General features: G+C 43.7%; 1 protein-coding gene; it reads right to left on the bottom strand.

Moving 5' to 3' along the window:
• Positions 1-623: 623 nt before the first annotated feature.
• On the bottom strand, positions 624-3,656 carry GSTUM_00000541001 (uncharacterized protein). XM_002837836.2 has 7 exons: positions 3,134-3,656; positions 2,373-3,044; positions 2,204-2,303; positions 1,739-2,127; positions 1,307-1,681; positions 966-1,209; positions 624-912 (listed from the first exon to the last, which is right to left on the bottom strand). Exons 2-7 carry the CDS (start codon positions 3,018-3,020, stop codon positions 809-811), a joined length of 1,860 nt encoding a protein of 619 aa, XP_002837882.1. The 5' UTR covers positions 3,021-3,044; positions 3,134-3,656; the 3' UTR covers positions 624-808.
• Between the last annotated feature and the right edge of the window lie 17,041 nt (positions 3,657-20,697).

The raw sequence follows: 20,697 nt of genomic DNA, 5'->3' as shown, positions 1-20,697 counted from the left end.
ACCCCGCGAGACCTCAAGAAGCTTACACTACTTTCATGCATCGTACCCGGTTACCACTTCGTTTACCCTCTCACGGGGGGGGTCCCGTGATTTGCCTCACAGCATATTTTCCCATGTATGTCACTTCCCATGAGTGGTTGTACCGTGATTATCCCCAATAGTGCCATTCTATCTGTATCCCATCGCCCCGGCTGCCAAACTGGGGATGGATAAACCGGTATTTCCACCACACTATGTGGGGCACCCGCCCACGGAACCCGGCACTATGGGAGTTCTTGATTGATTGATTGGCTGATTGAGTTTCGTGGGGTTTGGGTTGAGGATTACCGGGTGCGGTTTAGTGGGAAAGGAAGAGAGGGACGGGGGGAGATATATGACGGGAGACAGGATTTTTAGGGACATGGGAGTTGGGTGGGGGGTTCGAGCTTGAGGTTGTATGGATGGGTTCTATACAATGGGCGGAATAATTTGCTCTAGTGCTCGTATGAAGACGGAGTTGTTAGGCTTTCACAACAAATTGCCAGAGGATTTTGGTTGAAGGCAGTGCAGAAGAGCGTGTGCAACCTTCTTGCGGATTCATAATCTCGCTCTAAATATGCAGAACTAGCACCCTTTCTCATCACTCAGAACGAATAAGCGTGCTATTCCCAGTGAAAACGTAAAGACTCCATTTGTCCGATATTTTCCGAGTAAAGAAATATGCCCAAACCAAACAAGACCTCCCTTCATAATAAAATAAAACAAATAAGTGACTAATGGTGGAAAGATAATCTGATCGACGAAAATTGTAGGAACGGGTATGGGTAGATCACGAGTCCTCGCCCACCATTAATTTTGCAGAGTACGATAATTTAAGACTGTTGATGTCTTCCCTGCTATACTCTGCTACTATCCTCTCTCGCAACTGTCGGTCTGAGAAGGCAGTTAGAGTGGTTCGGGGAAAGAGGTGGCGGGGAATTTCTTACCAGACGCCTTCACCTGCTGACCGATAGTCCTCATGTATTCTAGCGCATATTGCTCTCCACCTGCCATGACAACAGCCTGATCGCTGTACCAATCCAACGTAAACGGGACAAACCCCTTAGTCACAGACCTGAAGTGGGCGACAAGGGTCTCCGTAAGAAAGGTATTCCGATCCACTAGGGTTTCGGGATTGTCTGCAAGTGGCCATAACCAAGCTCTACGAGACTCGTTTGGATGGCGCAAATCCTATAGATTAGTCGCATCGGCGTATTAACATTTCGACCACCACGACGAAAATCTCTGGGGCCCTCTGCCAAGACATTCAGGGCAGATATTCTCTTACCATTGCTTCAATTCTATCCAATAAGTCTTTCGAATCCGTAGCCCATGTCTTTAGGCTCCACGTATCCATCTCAAGCGTGCTGAGGGTGACAAACAGGGTGAGGTATATTGTAAACCAATCTGTGGAATTGCGCTTGAAAATCTTGGTCTGGAGCTCTGTGAGGAGTCCTTGTTCCCTTTGAGCCATCCACTCTTCCACCCTAGCATCTAATTGTTGGTTGGCAAGCCTAGGTAACGGAGTAATGCCATAAAGCTTCGACTTGGGATCTTGGATTGGGAACATCCCCACTTTGTTTTGTCCGCTAATTCTCCACACACCCTTGAAGTAAATTATTTGCGCAGCCCAGAGTCGCAATGCTTTCCTAACAAGATAGCCCTATTAGGGCTGTATTAGAACATTGCTGTTACTATAGTGAGTCTTAAAGCCCCTTACATTTTCTGGGTTGGCTGAAGAATAGTCACAGGCAGCCCGCAGCGTTTGCGCAAACGTCTGTTCATGCGCTTGCGAACCGGCCAACATCTGGATTTCATTTACGAGAGGAAGTATGTGATCTCCAAAATACACATCTAACTTATCAAAAGGGATTTCTGAGGACACCGCAATTGCCGAAGAAGGAATCCGGGCGAAATCAGTTTTCCGAAGCTCCCTCCAAAGCACATGATCCAAAAGTGTGGAGTCGACCGGCTTGAACTGCTGGACCGCTACAGCAATTGATGGTGCATACCCGTTGCTGACATGAATGTACTCTATGGAATTGGAGTCTAATGGAACCCATTCAGCAACATTGCGCAGCGAAGGGACTAGACGAGCTTTCCAGAGTCCTAACTAGAGTGTTAGCATACTTGAGGTGGCCCATGGGAGGTTAGAGGGTGGAAATCAAAAGTATTTCAACCATACCCCGGGAGAATATCGATCTGTGAGCAAAGTGTGCCGAAACACAGATATTTTTCCAATGCCTCAGGGACCGGCAGCGATCACAGGGAAACCCTCCTCGGCACTGTAGCAGAATGATGGATAGTGAGCAAAAATTCGACTATAGGGAGAGTTTAAGAGATCGATAGAGTACCCTTTCTTTGAATATTTTGCAGCGGAGACAAACCCCCAACTTCCTATTTAGTTTTATCGCTGCCCGCTCCGCTTCCTCCATCGGCCTCCGAACACTCTTCTTAGCTGACACTAAACTAGGTTCTGGTCCGTCTCCTGATTGAGATTCTGAATCCGGAGGACTATCGGCAGTGGGAACAAGCACGAAACAGCCTGGAAAACCAAGACCTGTTTCTCCAAGTTCACAAGTCTTTAGGGAAGATCTCCTGAGCTTGGGACCTGGAATTTCTGAGTCTTCAATTGGGGAGGCATGCTCACTCTTTGCCCACCGGATGCCATGCGTTCCATGGGTGGGCCACATCTGGCGATCGTCTTCTCGAATGGGTTGTGTCGAACCGCAGGGGGCGAAGGGCGAGATAGCCGGTGGAAAGTTACTAAACGGCTCCATTTCTACTTGTTCCTGGACTGAACTGTTTGGTTTTCCCACGTCTTGGCTCGGAGTAAATCCATCGCGAGGGGTTGGCCTAATTTGTGAGGCATAGGGTGAGTGATCCGAGCCAGAAACAGAAACCGGCGATCCCAATGTCTCTGTATGGGACGATGCAATGTAGAATGGCGTCACTAAAGGCTTCATTGATCGGCCCGCATTTCTTGCAGCACTTTCCCCCATACCGGTTGAAATTGGGGCGATAGGCTTGAGAACGAGAACAGACAAAAAAGTCAACAAAAGGTTATTTGGAAAGATGTGAAGGGAGTGAAGAAGTTAAAAAATGGCAAACAGACAGCCTGTATTCTCGATTCATCATAAGTTCCGAACGACTGCTGTTGCGGTGCCGCCGATGGGGATCCGTGGATATTCGGCAAGCCATAAGCCCTACTCAGCTGGCTAGACTCACCCATAGAAGTATCAGGATACTGTTGCTGGTTTTGGTGTTGGTGGTGCTGCCGGTTGAGTTCGCTGTCCTCAATGAAGGAAGAACGATCCCATGCACTCCCATTTACCGCGAACGAAGCGATCGCCGAGAAATAGTGAGGACTTCCAGCGCTATATGAGCAAAATTGGTTTCTATTGTCAAGAACTCCCCCTGCCCACTCAGGGTCGGATGGTTGTCCACGCGTTTCTCGAGGAATTGCACTAGACCGGTAGCAAATGGTCAAAAAGTGCTTCTGCGATCCAAAAGACAGCGGGATAGGGATAAATGGTGTTCAGGGTAGGAGAGGAGGGGAACGGTAAAGATCACGATAATAGTCGCGATATTTCATTCTAAAGTGGAGAGGGCCGGGGAGGTGAGATCCTTACGTGGAGTTGTTCTGTTCAAGCGAGAAGTGCCGGTCCCGGGCACCAGTCGGAGGATAGTAATGCTTGAGGGGGCCGGGTGACAGAGGGGTCCTAACAGAAATCCGCTTGTGTCAACAAAGCCACACCCAAACCGGCAGCGGATACGGTTTTATTATTTCGCCTTCCTTCCTTTCCGCTCTTCTTGCAAAGGAAACAACTCGCCTCTAAGCAACGAGCGAGAAAGCGAGAAATTTTGGATGTGCAAAAACTGAGATCACCAAGCAGGGGGTGGAGCACCAGCGCAGCAAATAATCCCGCCATGAGCATAGATAACGATACAGTACAGCAATAGCAGGGGAAGCGGAAAAAATGGAGAGCAAATGAAAACAGCAAGTGTTTGCGCAGTGGGAAAGGAGGAGGTATGGTGACTCGGGGATTTTATAGCTAGACTGGATCCCTGTTTTCGATTGTCCTTGCTGCGTGCAGCCCAACATGAAATTCCTGATCAAACAACCAAAATAAAATATAAAACGGAGAAATTCATCGAATTCCAACAAAAAAAGCGAGAGTACCGGCAGTGGGAGATAAAAGAGGGGACTTGGGATTTACCGTGACTCCATCTCAGCAGATGAAAGTGGGGGTAAGGAACCTAGAAATTGATTAACGAGGTTGCTCTCGTGAAAAGGCGGGAGTTGGGGGCATTTGTTTGTGATGGTCTCGGTGGCCATGATGTTATTATTTTGGCCGGCATTTGACGTGATTTCAACTTTTTCTGGTGTTCTTACCTTTAGAGGAAAACACGAATGGTGACTGGGATGCGTAACTATTGGGGATTGGGTTCAGGTACGAAAGAGCAGAGGATGAGCCACCAGGAGACCCGCCACCATGAGAGCTTTGGCCAACCTCCGCAGCAAACGCCTCCCGGTGCTCCTCTTGCCCAGCGGAGGCATCGGGGCTCCCAGCACCATAAGCAGGCCCGGAGGGCATCTTTCCTGACCCTCTCCTTCCACTGTGACAATATTGGTCCGCCATCGTTGTCTGCTAGCACGGAAAATAAAAGGTCGTGTGAGCTTGAAATGCCACCACCAGTTGTGTTGTTCGGTTCCCGCAGTTACAGCCAGTTTTATTCGCCGGTGGTTGAAGGTGGAAACAGGGAGCCGGGCACCAGTAGCACGGCGAGCATCCAACAACGATGAAGATGACCCATTGACTGCAGAGTTCACTAGGGGCCGATGCCGTCTAGAAAGATTAAATAGCAAACTGTAAGTTCTTGGGTGTAGGGAGGGAAAGCATCAAAGAAAATAAAGAAGAGTCCGCGCGGGGAGCAAGGGGGAAGGAGGGAAGGGAGAGAGAGGGAAGGAAAGAAGGAGAGTGGGAAAAAAAAAAATATAAAAGGGAAGAAAGAACAGCACGAGAACCGCTGCTATTCGGCGCCATCATCTCATCTTGCATGCAGACTATCTGTGTCCACCTGTTTGACAATTGAAAGAGCTGGCACACTGAGTGCTTGTATAGTTTGATATGACACCTCGAGAGCAATATGCTGCATCAAATTCCCTTTTGGTTCTTTCTTTTTTATACTCGACATACTTTAACGGTCCAGCAACAAGCACTGAAGAGCTAGCTACTTGCGCCGGAAGTTCAGGTTCAACGGACAATAGTAGCACAATAAACGAGTGGGGTACCGTGAGGTATAAATTGGTATTTGCACGATTGTTGCAAGCGATGTTTTACTTAAATGTATTTCTTGATCCCGGTAAAGCATCGCCAAGATCTTAACCTCAAAGCTTGGATTTTTTTTTAGCCATTGGTAGGTGCATTACCTTGCAGTACTGGTACTCATACTCGTACAGTGCTTGCTATCACACTCTCTCTTCTTCGATGGCACAGTACAGAAATCCTACGATCCCCTCCCGTAAAAGTTGGAATAATGAACCCTCACGCTAAGACTCCCAGAATTCCCCTCCTTGGATAGGGAAGGGAATCACCGGAAAAAAAAAAACATTTTCAGCCCTCCTCTGAGACAGATGAAAAGAAAAATTATCACAGACGTCACTAGGAGAGACAACTCCAACGGCCTTGCGTGGTTCCATCATCCCAATTCCCACGGCAATGCTGCAACAACAGAGGTGGTCGGACAGCTCACCTGAAGTAGACTATATCACCAGTATCAAGCTTCAAGCAACATAATATAGGATATAATCGGATGAGAAACATCAAAGCCCAAGAGCTAGGGACGCTCTATCACTTTCGGTACTGTACAAGTTCCGGTGTCCCCCACGAATAGTCTGATGAGCGTCCCGCCAAAAAGGGAAAGTTGGAAGTTGGAAGTTGGAACTCTTGGCGAATATTTTGAGAGGGAAGAAAACTCCTTCGCAGCAAGAAGTTTGTGTCATTGCGTATTTCTTGCTTTTCCCCGGCGTTGCACCTGGCATGGTTGCCAAGGCTTCGGATTCTGACTTGTAACCTTGGTTTATGCACTGAGGCACCGTCACTCTAATACAATTCACTCTGGTTTGAACAGTAATTTATCATCCTGTACCACTGGGCCAAAGAACCTGGGCAACTCCCATTCCAAAAAATCGCCGCATCGAAATTTCGTGCACCGTACTCGCCCGGCCACGTTTAAGCCGAGCGCCCTCAGATAGCAGTGATCCCTGCTAGCAAATCGATGTCTCCAAAGTACCAAGCTGAGCAATGTGATTCTGTATATTGTAGAACACGGCTTGTAGGATATATGGAGCCAAAGAGACACCAGTGAATCTTGGAGAACTTCGAAAGCTTAGGCTGCGATTCATCAAATAAGCTTCAATCGGTGATACTTCATAATCAGATCTATAATTTCAGTGGCTAGATTTCAGTTTATATAGGCATGCAGTGGTTTGCCGGATCATGTATTAAAATAAATTGTGTGAAACTATCTTTTTTTTCTCCATGGCGTGTGATTATTAATCGTGTTGGCAAGTGGGTTCGGTATTGGTCAGGTGAGAGTGTCCAGCTTCAACTCGGCGGCGCGAGTAGTCTACTGGTACAAGCACTGTACCTTGGAAGTTGGGGAAAACTGAGCTGCACTCAGGCAAAGAGAGCGTGAGATAATGTCTTGATTGGCTAGGTACTAATTACGCCCTAGGCTCACACTTCGAAGATGGGGAGAGCAAGGCAGGCGAGCAGCAACCACACAACCAAGATCGATATTGTTTTCCCGCAAACAGGTATTCTCTTGGGCACCACCAATGGAAAGCCAAGATCTCCATTCAATGGCCCATGGCTGTTGCAGTATTTGCGGTATATAATTCAAGCCTATCAGAATGTTCGTATCCCCTCAACCGTGGCGCACTGCCGGCCACGTGTGTCCTGATCAGCCGAATCCCTGTAAATCCACAACGGCCCAAGAATAAACCCTAAAATTTCGTATGTCGCGACCCCGAGCCACTACTGTAGATTTCTATATTAAATTTTTTTATAGGTTTCCTATGATAGAATATTCCCCACCATGGAAAATACTCCTCTTACCTATATCTCTTGGCATTATTCGAACCATATTTTGGGTGGAAGAGTAGCTACATACTTCAACACAAAGTTGGATAAACTGCTGGGAAAGACCCCTAAAGTAGGCAGTGGCACTAGGCTAAAGCTCTCGAAATAAATTTTAAACTTAGTGTAGTCCCTAATAATTCGGAAAATATGGTATATCATATCATAGTTGCATAGAGCGTGTAGACCGAGCCCCCTTCCGAGATAAGTACTCGAGTACACAGAGCACCTATTATTTCAGTGCTGTAAACTGTAACATTTCTTTACCGTGACATGTTGGGTTTACGCCTTACTCGTTGACACCCATCAAGAGATATATATAGTCCAGAGAGCCAGTGAGAGTTCCACCTCATTATCTTTTCATAATTTTGTAAACGGAGCTCACGGACCTAAATCTCATGGAAAAGGGACCTGCTTGGCATATTTGGCGACCTCTAGAAAGCGCAGTAAAATTGGAAGAACTCCGAGGCTGAGCAATTAGGTCCTGTGCATGAGTAAATATTCACGTCTTTTTTTTGGAGGATTATAAACTGTTGAGCTTCTACAATTGGTGCTTGTGGAAAATTGGTTGATCTTAGCAGTCGTTTTTGTCCGAGCAACGGTTGAGGGGATGGCATTCTAGTCAGCAAATAACACCAATATCGTGTTGGATACTCGATCACTCCACCCTGCAACAGGGCCACAATCGGAATGTCATATAACCATCACCATATCCGACTCTTTACCAAGCCATCTACATGGATACCGTACTTCCCATTTAACTAGAAAACTAGCCGATAGGAGGTGACTTAGCACAGGCCTACATACTCCCCAGGTTTCCTCATGATTACGGTATCGACAAAAAAAACTCTGGCCCCGCGTCTCGAGACCAGCGCAGAGCATGGTATGAATATGGTGCTCCAACCCTGGGTCTGTCTATTCTGAGGGAGACCGAGAAAATTTTGGTGTGGGATAGAGAGAATCAGCTTTACTGAACTGTTCATTGTGGAAGCAATCATTCTCCTGGCTGACGTGTCCACACAATGTGGGATTCAAGAAGGCGCTACCAGTACTTTCGCCCAAACTTTATAGAACCATACAATGTCACCGTGGGGTATTTGGCAATGTGCGGGTAGAGGAGGGAAAAAATTCTCAGGGATAACAAAAAGGAAAGAAATTCAAAGGTATGAATGGCCTAGTGTCCTCTTCGCATTATCATCTTACACTAGTATTAAGATCGTTTGCCGCAGAAATTATTTCTGGTAAGGATGTTTGAGTCGTACCGCCATTCGCCAGAGAGCGGGAAATATGGATGGCGAAGGATAGAAAAAAAGTTCTCGTGAATAGACCCATCATATTTACACCATAGTGTAAGGATTCTTGGGAAGCGCTGTGATAGGCTTTGAGGTGTGTAACATCATCATCACAACCCTACATCCGATATAAGCGTCGCGATCTTCTGACGCTGCGAGTACCCGCGCAGAAAATCGGCACCACAAACAGATCTCCACCAATCAGTCTGCAACCACTCACCAATTCTCGCGACACCGGAACAGACTGTATCTTCCCTATCAGAGTTCCTCGCAAGCACAGCATGTTCGAAGAACTACAAAGTGTGTGATGGCACTACCAGCGCAATGCCGGAACAGTGGAAAGAAGTGTGTGGACGGTGAGAGTCGCCTTCATGCGTGACAACCAGCGTTATAGCGGGCGACAGGAGCCGGAGGCCGCTCCTATTAACCGCAGAAATAACCCCCCCCCCGCTCAGAACCAGGGTAGGAGCATCCTTCAGTGCTAGAAGAGATATCGACAGAGGCAACGCTATTTCTATTGGTTCAGACATAAAAGGCGAAGCTGCCGCGCTTTTCACGGTACTGGGAATTTGGAAGGGCTCAGAGGAATTGCTTATTTCGGAGTGGACGGGATCCGAGTTGGTATCTCGAGTCCTTAGATTCCGTGCGGAACAGCATGGGATGGGTCTATTGCGTTGTCTACGGGCTATGAAAGTGTCGCTCCCGTATGATATCACTATTCCCTTCCAAGGGCAGATTAATTCCGAGGAGTGCATGTTCAGCAAAGATGCGGGTGAGTTCCCCGCCACTCGTTCCACCAAGAAAAACTCTGCTCAGCTTGCCCTATCTGGAAGCAGGATGTTTCAGCATGGGGGCAGAGAGGCTACCCACATGCAACTCCGGTACGGTAAAATATTGTTTCGAGCCACCACGTAAACGCTGGGGTTGGATCAAATTTACGGTATGTTGTACTCTTGTATGATATGTGGTGGGACACCGTCCATGCCCCATATCCCGAACACCCAATTACAACACACCCGGTACCGGCAGTGATAGCTATCAGGCCATGCGTTTATTCCCAACATCTAGTACCCTAATCTAGCCTTTTTTTTTTTCGTGGGGTTCATGGCATTAACCTCTGGACCGGTATCGTGGCACGCTCTCTTCCCGCGTGCAGCCTCTGGCTCTCTATATCCGTCCACAATTACGTGATGACGGGAGCAGGTGAGATCGAGCCGTCAACAAACCGTTTTTATACTACCAGCATTCAACTACCCTACCACCGGTTTTCTTCGAGTGGCGGCATTAACGATTCCCAATTCCTTGTTTGACCAGTCTACCACATTACATTTTATCGCACGCCAAACACTCGTTTCCCCTTGAGCACCGTCGAAGGGGAACAGTGAAAGATAAAGGGGTTGCGCACGCTCCTCTTGCGGATTAAATTGAAGAGGAACAGCTGTTTTCTTTAATCATACGGGGGGGTGAAATGGTGCGGATAAGGCGGAATCCCCAAGTTTCGAAAGAAAAACTTTTCCACTACCAGTATCCGGTATGCCCCTACATTTAAGTTAGTTCATTATTAGGCACGATATGGGGATATGTGCTAGGCGAAGATACCGCTAGGCCCTACCCTACCCTACGATATGTATCGGGGGATAGTTAACAAAGGGTTTGGTTTCCTAGGAGGATTATATTTATTGCAATTTCGTGGCCGCGTGTATAAAACTGTCCAAGAAAATCAACTTATGACCAGCAATTTAACGGGAGGACGCAGGGCAATAGGAAGATAAGGCATCACGCCATAGGGCTAGGCGTAGTGTGTTGCCTTATCCAGTCGCAGATATACATACGTATATCCACACATCGATTCAGATTCTGGCCCTCCATTGTTTGTTTGAGGGATGGTAGTGCAGAGTCAATTCTCGTTTCGTTTCCCGACTCCCTCCAGTATTTCGTATACGAGGCGAGTGCAAACGCTCATATCAAGGACCATTCAACCTAGGAATGTAATGAAAAGATCTGCAGCTAGTGTATGAGCTGATCGCCCTCCTCTAAAGAGGCGGGCACTAAAACCAACAGGCCCACTTAATTACGTGACCATGACCGATCTCCCCAGACTGGCATGCCGGTTGGCTTGTTCCAAAGCCGGCTGGATCTCTCCTTAAACCCCGACGGAAGGTGCTATTTCCCCATGTTCCCGCTACTGGGCGTTCCACCCGAAATTCGCTATCTGCACCCCCTCGGTGGAGATTAGAGCGCAAACCTGCATTGAGCAGAAGGGCACAAATACGACCAATCGGAGAGATTCATACAGAATCACTCGACTAATTTTATGTGTTGTGGGATAACGCACTGCTATGACCGGGTGCTCACGCGGTTGGACAACTACTGGGTCTCAGATTGAGGTCTTTTTCTAGGATGCGGCATGTGGGGAAGGTGTTCTTCTAGTGATCAGAGACCGCACGATACTACTTTCACGTTCAACGCAGGGAAGGAGCTGCGGGAGGGATCACCTAATGATGCGACTCCGGATGCGGTGGGTAGGGGGTCTATTTGTTCTATGGGTGGGGTTTCCTACTCTCCCGTGCTGGTGATTTTTCAAGTTGTTTGGATGCTTCTAGTCTAAACCCTTCGCCTAGAACCCAACTTAGAGGATGTCACGTGCCTGTGGGCGCCTCAGAATTGCTTAGTTTTCTTGTTTCAAGTTATTTGTCAACAAGATGGCCGGTTCCCCAGCGTGAATGTGTGGCATTTTGTATGGTCACATTGTTGTTGAGATTTTACCTCCTTGGTTGTAGGGTGTTCGCTCTGGGTTTTTAAGTTGAAAGACCCATTATTTGCGTGCGACAGCTATTCCACATGTTTGCTTCGTGAGATCAACTCGAAACTTAAAGCTGGAAACATATTTTTTCGGCCGGGCGGCTGAACCCTCCATGTGGGCCGCTAGGGACATTAGCTTGGTCCCAATATAATACTGTACAACTCTTATCAGTGATCTATCTCTTCTTAAGCAGCTGAAATTCACGGTTCTGCCAACTGGTCGATATATGGTAATACGAAAGCAGATTCTACTTATGAAAAAGGAAAGTATTGATGAGTAAACAATAAAAACTCCCTGCAATTTACCGGAAACCTTACCCGGAGCCAAAGCAGCACACCCTAGAAACCTCGCTTTAGATATTCAAGTATGATAACAAGACTCGGAAATTTCTGAGATTATGGTTTGTTCGAGCCAAAGTATGCGGCTTGTTAGAAACTGTGATGGCGGCTTCCCCATTTCCAAGAAGATTTTCCCTGGTGCGCATTCGCGAACCGGGGTGAGTGCCAGAGGTTTGGGGGGAGCATGGTAGAGTGAGTGCTGCCGTTAGGGATATATAATGAAAAAAGCAGTTATTGACATTTACGCAGTATCAAAAGGAGATATCCGCCGGAAGAGAGGTCTAGTCACCCCCCTACGATCCACTCACACCGACCAAACTTCGATGCCTTGGACATTCCTTACACGGGAGGACTTTGCCACCTCTGAAATAATAGATGGATGTCAGAGAGGAGGTTATCCGCTGTGCAAATTTTTTTCGGTGTCCCTTCATGTATGCTGCAAGATTCGATTCTCTCATGTGCTAAGATAGCGTTTCACAAAGCCGGGATATGTGTTCGAGTGATTAGCTATGATTAGGCTCCACTCCTAGTAAGTGTGTATGCGAGGTTATGCCGCTGGGGCGCTGGAGCAGGAGTAGTGAAGCCTACGGGGCTATGTCGCAGGATGGTACAGACTCCGATATCTAGGATGCCTGGAGGGTCTAGCCTACCGGGTGCGGTGAGAAAAAGAGTATGGCAGGGGTCACCAGCTTGTGCAAACTCGAAACGGATCAGGAGCAGCACCGAATACACCCATCAAGTTGGGTAGCGTCACGGCAAAGTTTTCATCTCCCCGGACAAGTAGGTCCAGGACTGACCTTAGGCTAATGTTCAATATAATTAAGTAAACAGGAGCATGAAGAGTATTAACAGCAGTTAATTGGATCACCCCATTCCCTTTCTATTTCCGGCAAGTGCTAGGTTTTCTGGGGAGATCTTCTCTCAAAAGGATGATTAGAACCCGCACGGACTCAATAAATTTACAATATCCTGGAACTCGCAAGGAGATACCGAATTTAAGCAGAAAATGCGTGGTGCACTCACCCGCACCAAACGGAAAGAACCACCCTACCAATATCCCGGAATACCCATGTTCGACCGCCACCCGCTCCCCCACGTTCCTCGAATCTTTCGAGACCCTTCTATGAAACTTTAAGCGTTTCGTGTAAGTTCCCGTGAACTGAACGTGGGGGGCGGGGGTGCTCTAGCAAAATTCTCTCTGAAGATGCAATCACTGCGGATCGGAATTTCACAGGCTCATTGGAGGGATATAGGGAGCTGGAGGTGAACAGTCTCTGGTAATAAGATAGACGCTTCACTGAACGATAAATCACGTTCTATCCTGGTAACAAATATAGGACTGAGGAGAAAAGAACAAACAGGTATCTCGAAATAATGGGGTACGGAATTGGAACTGATATGTAGACATCCCTCCCGTTTACGGGCCGCGCTGGGCGAAGCACTTTGTGAGGGATTATGTAGCAAACCATTTCGTATCTGCTTTATCGTGGCAGCCTTGTTCCCCGAGATGGCGGGATTGCGAGCATATTCTGAAGTAGAGTTTATGGAAGATATTTTTGTAAGTCGATACGATATTGGGCGGAGACACAATTGAGACTTTACTACGACAGGTCACAGGGAAAAATTACGGCCTTGAAGATAGAAAATAGTGGAGTAAAGATTGATTGACCGTAGGAAATAGAATCTGTTTAGGGGGAACTTACATTTGGTATATCATTCCTTGGTATTGGAATGGCTTCCGTACTCGTGTTCTCTGATTTGACTAGGATTTAAATTAATTCTCCACTATCTTCTACGAATTGGCTGAAATACATATTACTGTAATCCTTTATATGATACCTTTTCTGGTAAATAACTATTGCTCAATCCTGTTAAAATATACTATTATAACAGTGTTCTTCTGATATAACTTAAATTGTTAATTACTCATATATATAATAACTTGTGAGCATAAGGTACATATTTGTTGACCGGATTTTTCCTAATTAAGAGGTGATAATATTTTGTAACTGTCAAGGAATTGAGACAGAATTACAATTAGAGTCTAGTATTTATTCAGAAGAGTAATATAACCAGTGCTCCTAGTTATCTAGTCCGAGGACTATTGAAGGGCGTTCGCTTTCGACTGGACGGGACGGGACTGACCCCGTCGGACGGCAGTGGACTATCATTGACCAGTGCACCCAATTAAGACACATAATAGTACAGTACCACAACAGGTTAGAATAAACTAAGAGAACCAAGTGCTTGTGCAATCCGAATACCGTTACCCTGTCCAGCACCTTCTTTTGTCGTCCAGACACCATCATGGATGGACTGGACAACTGGAATCAATGAATATAACCATAAAATCTAACATGATATAAAGCCACTGATCAGAATTATTAATGATCCAGGCAAGCTATGTATCATCATATTTATGCTAGTAGGCTATGTGGTTAGGAACTAATATTGAAACATTGATATGTGATTAAATAAAGAAGTAAGTGAAAAACAGATAAAACAATAAGGCCTTACTTGGCTTGTATGATCTTGGCATAAAAGGTCATGAGTAGTGCAATGGTATCAGACAACCTTATGAAGACAGCGATCATGACTTCAACCTCACCCCCCCATGCAATTTGGCATGAATGGGAAACCCCAACCAGAACCAGGGTTCTGACCATGGTGGAATGTGGTATTTCACAGAGTGAGGCTGGAAGGCGTACTGGGGTTGCTCAACAAACCATCAGTTACTAGGTATGGTAAGAGCCTAAATGTGAGCACCAACAGAACAAATGAACAGGACACCCACGCAAGTTCAATGAGTGTGATCTACAACATTTAATTCATATCCTGCAGCGGAATTGGGAGGGGAGGAGGCTATAATGGAGGAAATTAGGGCAGCAGGCAGGATTAAAGGTTATGGCTCAGACGATTCAGAGCGCTCTTGCTGGAAAGGGTTATACAAAATGCTGGGCTTATAAGAAGCCCTTTATCGATCACACTGCTCAAAAAGCAAGACTGGCTTACTATATTGAGCACTCTGATAAGACTAAGGAATAGTGGCGCAAATATATCTTTACTGATGAAGTTACCTTTGATACCTCACGCCGGGATTCAGCTTGGGTAATACAACTCTCCTCTGAACGCTATCACCATGATTGCATCCAACATATCTTTACTAGCGGCAGAGCATCAGTGCCGGTATGGGGAGCAATTGGGTATAATTGGAAGTCCAAACTAGTCTTCCTTACTGGTACAGGATGTTATAATAGTATCACCTCTACCAATTATCTCGAACAGGTTGTGAAGCGAATTGTCAGACCGATCTTCAAAAATCAGCTTGGATTTGGTTCTACGGAAGGCAAATTTGTAGAGGACTCCACACCATGGCATGGAACCAAGGTTGCCTTGGTTGAACCCAAAAAAACAACTCGGCGTCCCAGTTCACCCAAGACTGACCTCCTTACCTGATTTGAATCTGATTGAAAATGTTTGGCGCATTCTCAAACAACAGATCAAAGCACGCGAGCACTTCTCCAGAACCCTGGCAGAGGTGAGCAAAGCTGTTCAGGCAGAGTGAGATAGACTACAACCTTCGGATTGGAATGAGTTGGTTGATAGTATACCGGGTAGACTGAGGGAATGCCGTAAGTGAAATGGCTTACAAACTTATTATTAAGTCTTTCATTCTCATCAGACTGTATTCTATTTTCATCATCATTTTCTGCATTGAGATTGTTGAAAAACTATCTGTTTTATGATTTTTACTTGTATTCTACTCGTAACCTTTTATGCCAAGATCGTACTGATTTAAAAAAATCACAACAAATGTTGAAAATAGGATATATTGTGGAATAGAAAAATTGGTGCTAGGTAACAACTATGATTTTTTAGATTCTTATGTTATTCTAGTTCTAAGCACTTATTTTATATATGGTATTGACCTAATTGATACAACTTTTCTAGTAATTATATTATTTGTTCTTCACAGAGTGACTGTCTATCATTTATTTCTTCTTATAATACAAGCAATTTTACCTCTTAACAGCAGTTTTCCTCTCTCTGATTGATTGAAATTATTTGATAAAGGTTGATGGACTCATAATTACATATATGAAATTAATTTCAAGTTGGATCTACAACAGTATTCCAATTGTATATTATCTTTGTAGAAACACTTTCACATAACCCTATATCCTACTTACATTTGATAAAATTCACAATTTATAACAAAGGTAAAAGTCTCTAATATCAACCAGTTTTATTTTTTTTCCCCTCCCATACCACTCATCCTTCCAGTACTACCTTTTTTTTACATAATATTAAGTCAATTAGATAGTCAAGATAATTAATAGCAGTTTTCTTTTTATTACAATTGTGAGTAGTACCTGATAACTCTCTCTTATGCTTATCTTCTAACCCATTGTCATTCTACCAACCCTTCTACTCCAGCTTTTCCTCCTAGAAAAAGCACCAGAGGCCCAGAGAGAGCACTAGAGGACCAGGGAGAGTAGAGACACAAGTGGCAAGACAAGAGACCACAGAAGCCTAGAGAGAATGGGAGGGAAGAGATAGTACAATATCTGAGGGAACTGTGAGCTTAGTATGGAGAAAGCTAGAGAGAGCTGCAGTAGGAGGAAGAGACAGAGTGGAAGTGTTAGTAGAATGACAATGGGTTAGAAGGTAAGTATAAGCAAGAGTTGTCAAGTACTACTCACAATTGTAAAAAAAAAAAAACCTATTAATTGTCTTGACTATCTAATTGACTTAATATTATGTAACAAAAAGGTGGTACGGAAGGGATAGATGGAATGAGAGGAAAAAACATAAATCTGGATGGTATTAGAGACATTTACTGTTAAAAAAATTGAGATACAATTTTAAAAAATTACTATTTTTGTAGCAAGCTAAGCATGATGTAATTTAAATATATTAAAATCACTGAAAAATTCCTATTAAAATGGAAAAATTGCGATTTTTGTAGCAAACTGAACAGGGACTAAATATTGAATAGGTTTCAAGAAATAATTGCTATAATTCTGCCTTTAATTACTAATGTGTTTACAGAGCCCTTATGGAGAAAAAAAATACATTAAAATGTGGTTTGACTGTTATGTATTCAAGATCTTTGACTATGCAGCTAATCATGTATAAGGCAGAAACAATCTGATAGACTTCAGAATTGTTTGGACCAATCAAAATTCATTTCTGTAGATAGAGATGGTCCAGGAAGGCACGAGTTAGCTCGTTTCATTTATGACTACTAAGGGAGAAATAAATTTGGTAAAGTAAAATAGAATCGTAAAATAATATTATCTTGTTAAGGTTTCTTCTCTGTTTCTTGATGATGTCTAAAGTCTTAGGAGGAGCTTTAATATTTATATTCTGCATCTGAGTATTTGCGGACTACATCTATTTATCATACAACTATGTACCTCTCTGATTATAACTGGCAACATTAGGTATTCTTGAAAGGTGCAAATACGTGGAGACTCTGAAAATCACTATACCCTCTTTGGCAACTTATAATATAGCTAACGTGGAACTATACTATTTCCAACAGTAGTTACCCGATCCTTAGAGTCTTTAGTAGGCTCCAATTATCTCCGTCATTGATGAAATGATCAGTTTCATCTGCCGGTTGCATCTGCCAAGGTAGTCGTAATCACAATCTCTTTTAGGTCACCTGACTTTAAACCTTCATAATTTCTTATCCAACCTACAGATATCTTCTGAAGGATTTCCTACTTATTTGCAGAAAGCAATTCCATCAGATTGATAAATATTCCCTCGGTTGGCAATCCTTGGTTGCTCTGGGTAACAGGATTTCAATCACTGTTGCAGTATTGGAAGTTATCCTCGTCACTACAACATATTCCGAAACCTAGTTGCAACACTCCATAAAGTCCAATGCCTTTTGTGGTATTGTACCTCGGAGTTCTAGATACTTCTGGATATTGTAGGGTAGATGTGAATATATTAGTCTCTCGCAGAGATTATTTATCATTAGATACCATCTCCTTGTGCGAAAACGTCCTGTTACCTATAGCTTAGGCCAAGATTATCATATCTTTGAAGACTAGTAATCTTCTGAGTAGTTGACGGATTTACTCTGTTCTACTTCTCAGACCTAGCCGAGAGTCCCCTCTCATATATTATGTGAATAGGATCTCCTCAGATGGACAGCATTGACTTATATGGTGCTATTCTGATACATTCAATTCTGTGGTATTATAGTCACAGGACAAAACTGAGATTGATATGTGAGATGACGTGTGGACCCTGTGAGGGGGCTGGAGGGGATTTTTAAAGACCAGGGATTCCGATTCTGGGTGAGGTTACCCTACTTAGGGTGACTCCTAGTTATCGGATCCCGGTATTCCTAACATCATGTCAGAGCCATGGTTGTAAATATTTAGCCTTAACTCCATAAATCTTTTTTACTTGCTTTTGAGAGTACTCAACTGAGCACCTGATATCTCAATACTATCTGACAGCTCAATATTGTTGCAATTCTCGATTCATTTCCTATCTATGTTTTCTTGATAATAACTTATATTCTCTTGCTAGCATACTTGGTTAGTATTTTGACAAAACTAAACAATATATACATTACAATAGTTATAACATGTTTTATGTTATTTCATTAATATTTGGTGATAATGATTAAGGATTATGCATGTGTTACTTTCTTTAGTTTACAGGATATTTCATCATCTTTATATATTTTATTGAACTTTATATCAGATTCTGTGATTATTCCTTCAGATTTATAGTCATTTACATTACACTGTCTCTGATTCTTGCATGTTTGAAGGGAATATCTTGGCAGATTTTGAAGGTTAAATACAATTGCCCTTATGGTTCTCCAGCATATATGATGGTTTTATATGGTAGTTGATTGTCCAAGTAGAGGAAAACTCGCATATACTTAAGTAGACTTCATATACTGCCAGTTGCTTCCTGTTACTACCTATCAACCATCTCTACTACACCTCTGGTAATTGAAATTTATTTCCTATTTCAGAAGATATCAAAACCACAACTTTACTTATAACTTTTAGTACCTGATTCCCCCCTCAAGGGAAAGGATCAAACCATCATTTCTTATCCTCCCATGACCTTAGGACCCTTTTCTGTCTCTTTTCAGGTCTACCGTCTTGAGGTCCTCTCACCCTCCTCTTAACATCTCATGATGTTAATCTTCGCTTAGTCTCAACTTTTGTTCTAGTTTCACTCAGTATTAGCATGGTCGGGTTTTTACCTTTCCTCTACAACAGATAGCTAGGAATACAATCTGCATTATGAGATTACTATAGATTTCTTTCATTTCCTCTTTCTAGGTATGAAAGGATCCTAGCAACAGTCTGGTATGATATGATCCCTAGTAGAGCATTGGTTTTAGTCTCCAGAACTGGTTATGGTTGACTTTGCCACTTTCTTCCTCACTCTCTTCTATAGGTAGTAGTATCTTATCCACTAAGTGTTGCTTTCTCACCCAGAATTAGGGACTACATGTAAGATGCAGGAATATACCTGAAGGTAATAGAGACTCATGGAGGCTACCTAGTTAAGACACAAACACGCTTCTGATAGATGTTTACGCATTTGGGTCTACTGCTTCTCTCTTCTCACCTTAGCTCAATTGGCTGGCACTCTACTACCTCTCAGTTCACGCCTGACTATCATCCTACTACTCCTCTTTTATCCTGGTACCTTACTACCACCCTTATCTATTCAGAGTAAAGCTGACCGGGTCTCTTTATCTCCCACTTCTCCTCCTGGGAACTCCAGCCCTGGCCCCTTTCCATCAGTTGGTATTATACTACCTCAGGACAGTTGGAACCACTCTCTGCCTCCTGCTATCTTGGTAATGGGACTGTTGATTTTTGGTAGACTGTCCCTTCAGGAGTTATTTCTTGAGTTAGATTTAGAACTCTAGAACAGCTTTGTGCTTTTCTGGAGGGTATTGAATTAGTTTTCTTTATGCCTTTGAGTTGAGATTTCCAGTAAGACTTTTCCTTGTAGCTTTCTACTTCTCTTGGATTAGGTATTACTTAGAATTAAGTTTGCTTGTATTGTAAGGATAGGCTTGATTTAGGGTGAGATGTGCGGTTGGCTCTATACCAGAGTGGCCTGGGTATTAGGCAGACAACAGGTATAAATTCAGAGTTATCTAGGCCAACCATGATTTATTACTTTAAGTGGAGATTGTCTAGGAAGCTTCGATATATAGTCATTTCGTTTATGACTACTAAGAGTAAGGTAAAGTAGGTAAAATAGAATAGAATTGTGAGAACAATATTATATTATTAAACTCTCTTCTCTATTGTCCATCATGTCTAAAAGCTTGGGAGGCACTTTGATATTTATATTCTGAGTCTGAGTATTTGCGAACTATATCTATCTATTATACAAACCAGGTACCATCCTAGTTATAATGCACTACATCAAGTACTTTTCAAATGTGCGAATATCTGGAGACCCTGAAAACCACCACACCCTCTTTAGTAATTACTATTTTGCGAATTAGGAACTCTAGTGTTTCCAATAGTTATTATCCAATTTTAAGAGTTATTAGACTTGTGGCCTAGTTCTGAAGTCGAACTATGTTCGTCTTAGTTGTCTCCCTTATCTATAAAATTATCAGTTTTATCTGCGGGTTTGTATCTGCAGAGGTAGTTGTAAATTCAACTTTCCTAAGTTGCCGACTTTAAACCTCAATAACTCATGATCCAAGTAACAGATATCTTCTAGATAACTTTCTATTAATTCTTAGACAGCCATTCCACTGAATTGGTAGATATTTCTTCAGTCGGCAACCCTTAGTTGCTCTAACTAATGGGGTTTCAGTCACTGTTTCAGAATTGAGAATTATTCCAGTAACTACAACACATTCCTGGGCCCTGTTGTAATACTCCACGAAGTCTATTGGCTTCTATGGTAGTGTTTCTCCGAGTTCTAAACTCTTTTAATTATCGTATGGTGAGAGCGAATATATTTATTTCTCATAGAGATTCTTCAATATTTAATACCATATCTTTGTCAGAAAAAAAATGTCCTGTTACATATGACTCTTACCAATAATGTTGCATCTTTGAAGCCTAGTAACTCTG

Source organism: Tuber melanosporum, assembly GCF_000151645.1.
Source record: "Tuber melanosporum whole genome shotgun sequence assembly, scaffold_200, strain Mel28".
Classification (NCBI taxonomy): domain Eukaryota; kingdom Fungi; phylum Ascomycota; class Pezizomycetes; order Pezizales; family Tuberaceae; genus Tuber; species Tuber melanosporum.
The sequence above is the reverse complement of the archived record's forward strand: the minus strand, read 5'-3'. Positions and strand labels throughout refer to the sequence as shown.

Excerpts from the sequence above, each read along its gene's own strand:
- GSTUM_00000541001 (XM_002837836.2), bottom strand. The coding sequence starts at position 3,020 with ATGGGGGAAAGTGCTGCAAGAAATGCGGGCCGATCAATGAAGCCTTTA. Across the intron at positions 1,682-1,738 it reads CTTCAGCCAACCCAGAAAAT|GGCTATCTTGTTAGGAAAGC; the intron begins GTAAGGGGCTTT and ends CAGCCCTAATAG. Across the intron at positions 913-965 it reads TCAGCAGGTGAAGGCGTCTG|ACCGACAGTTGCGAGAGAGG; the intron begins GTAAGAAATTCC and ends CTGCCTTCTCAG.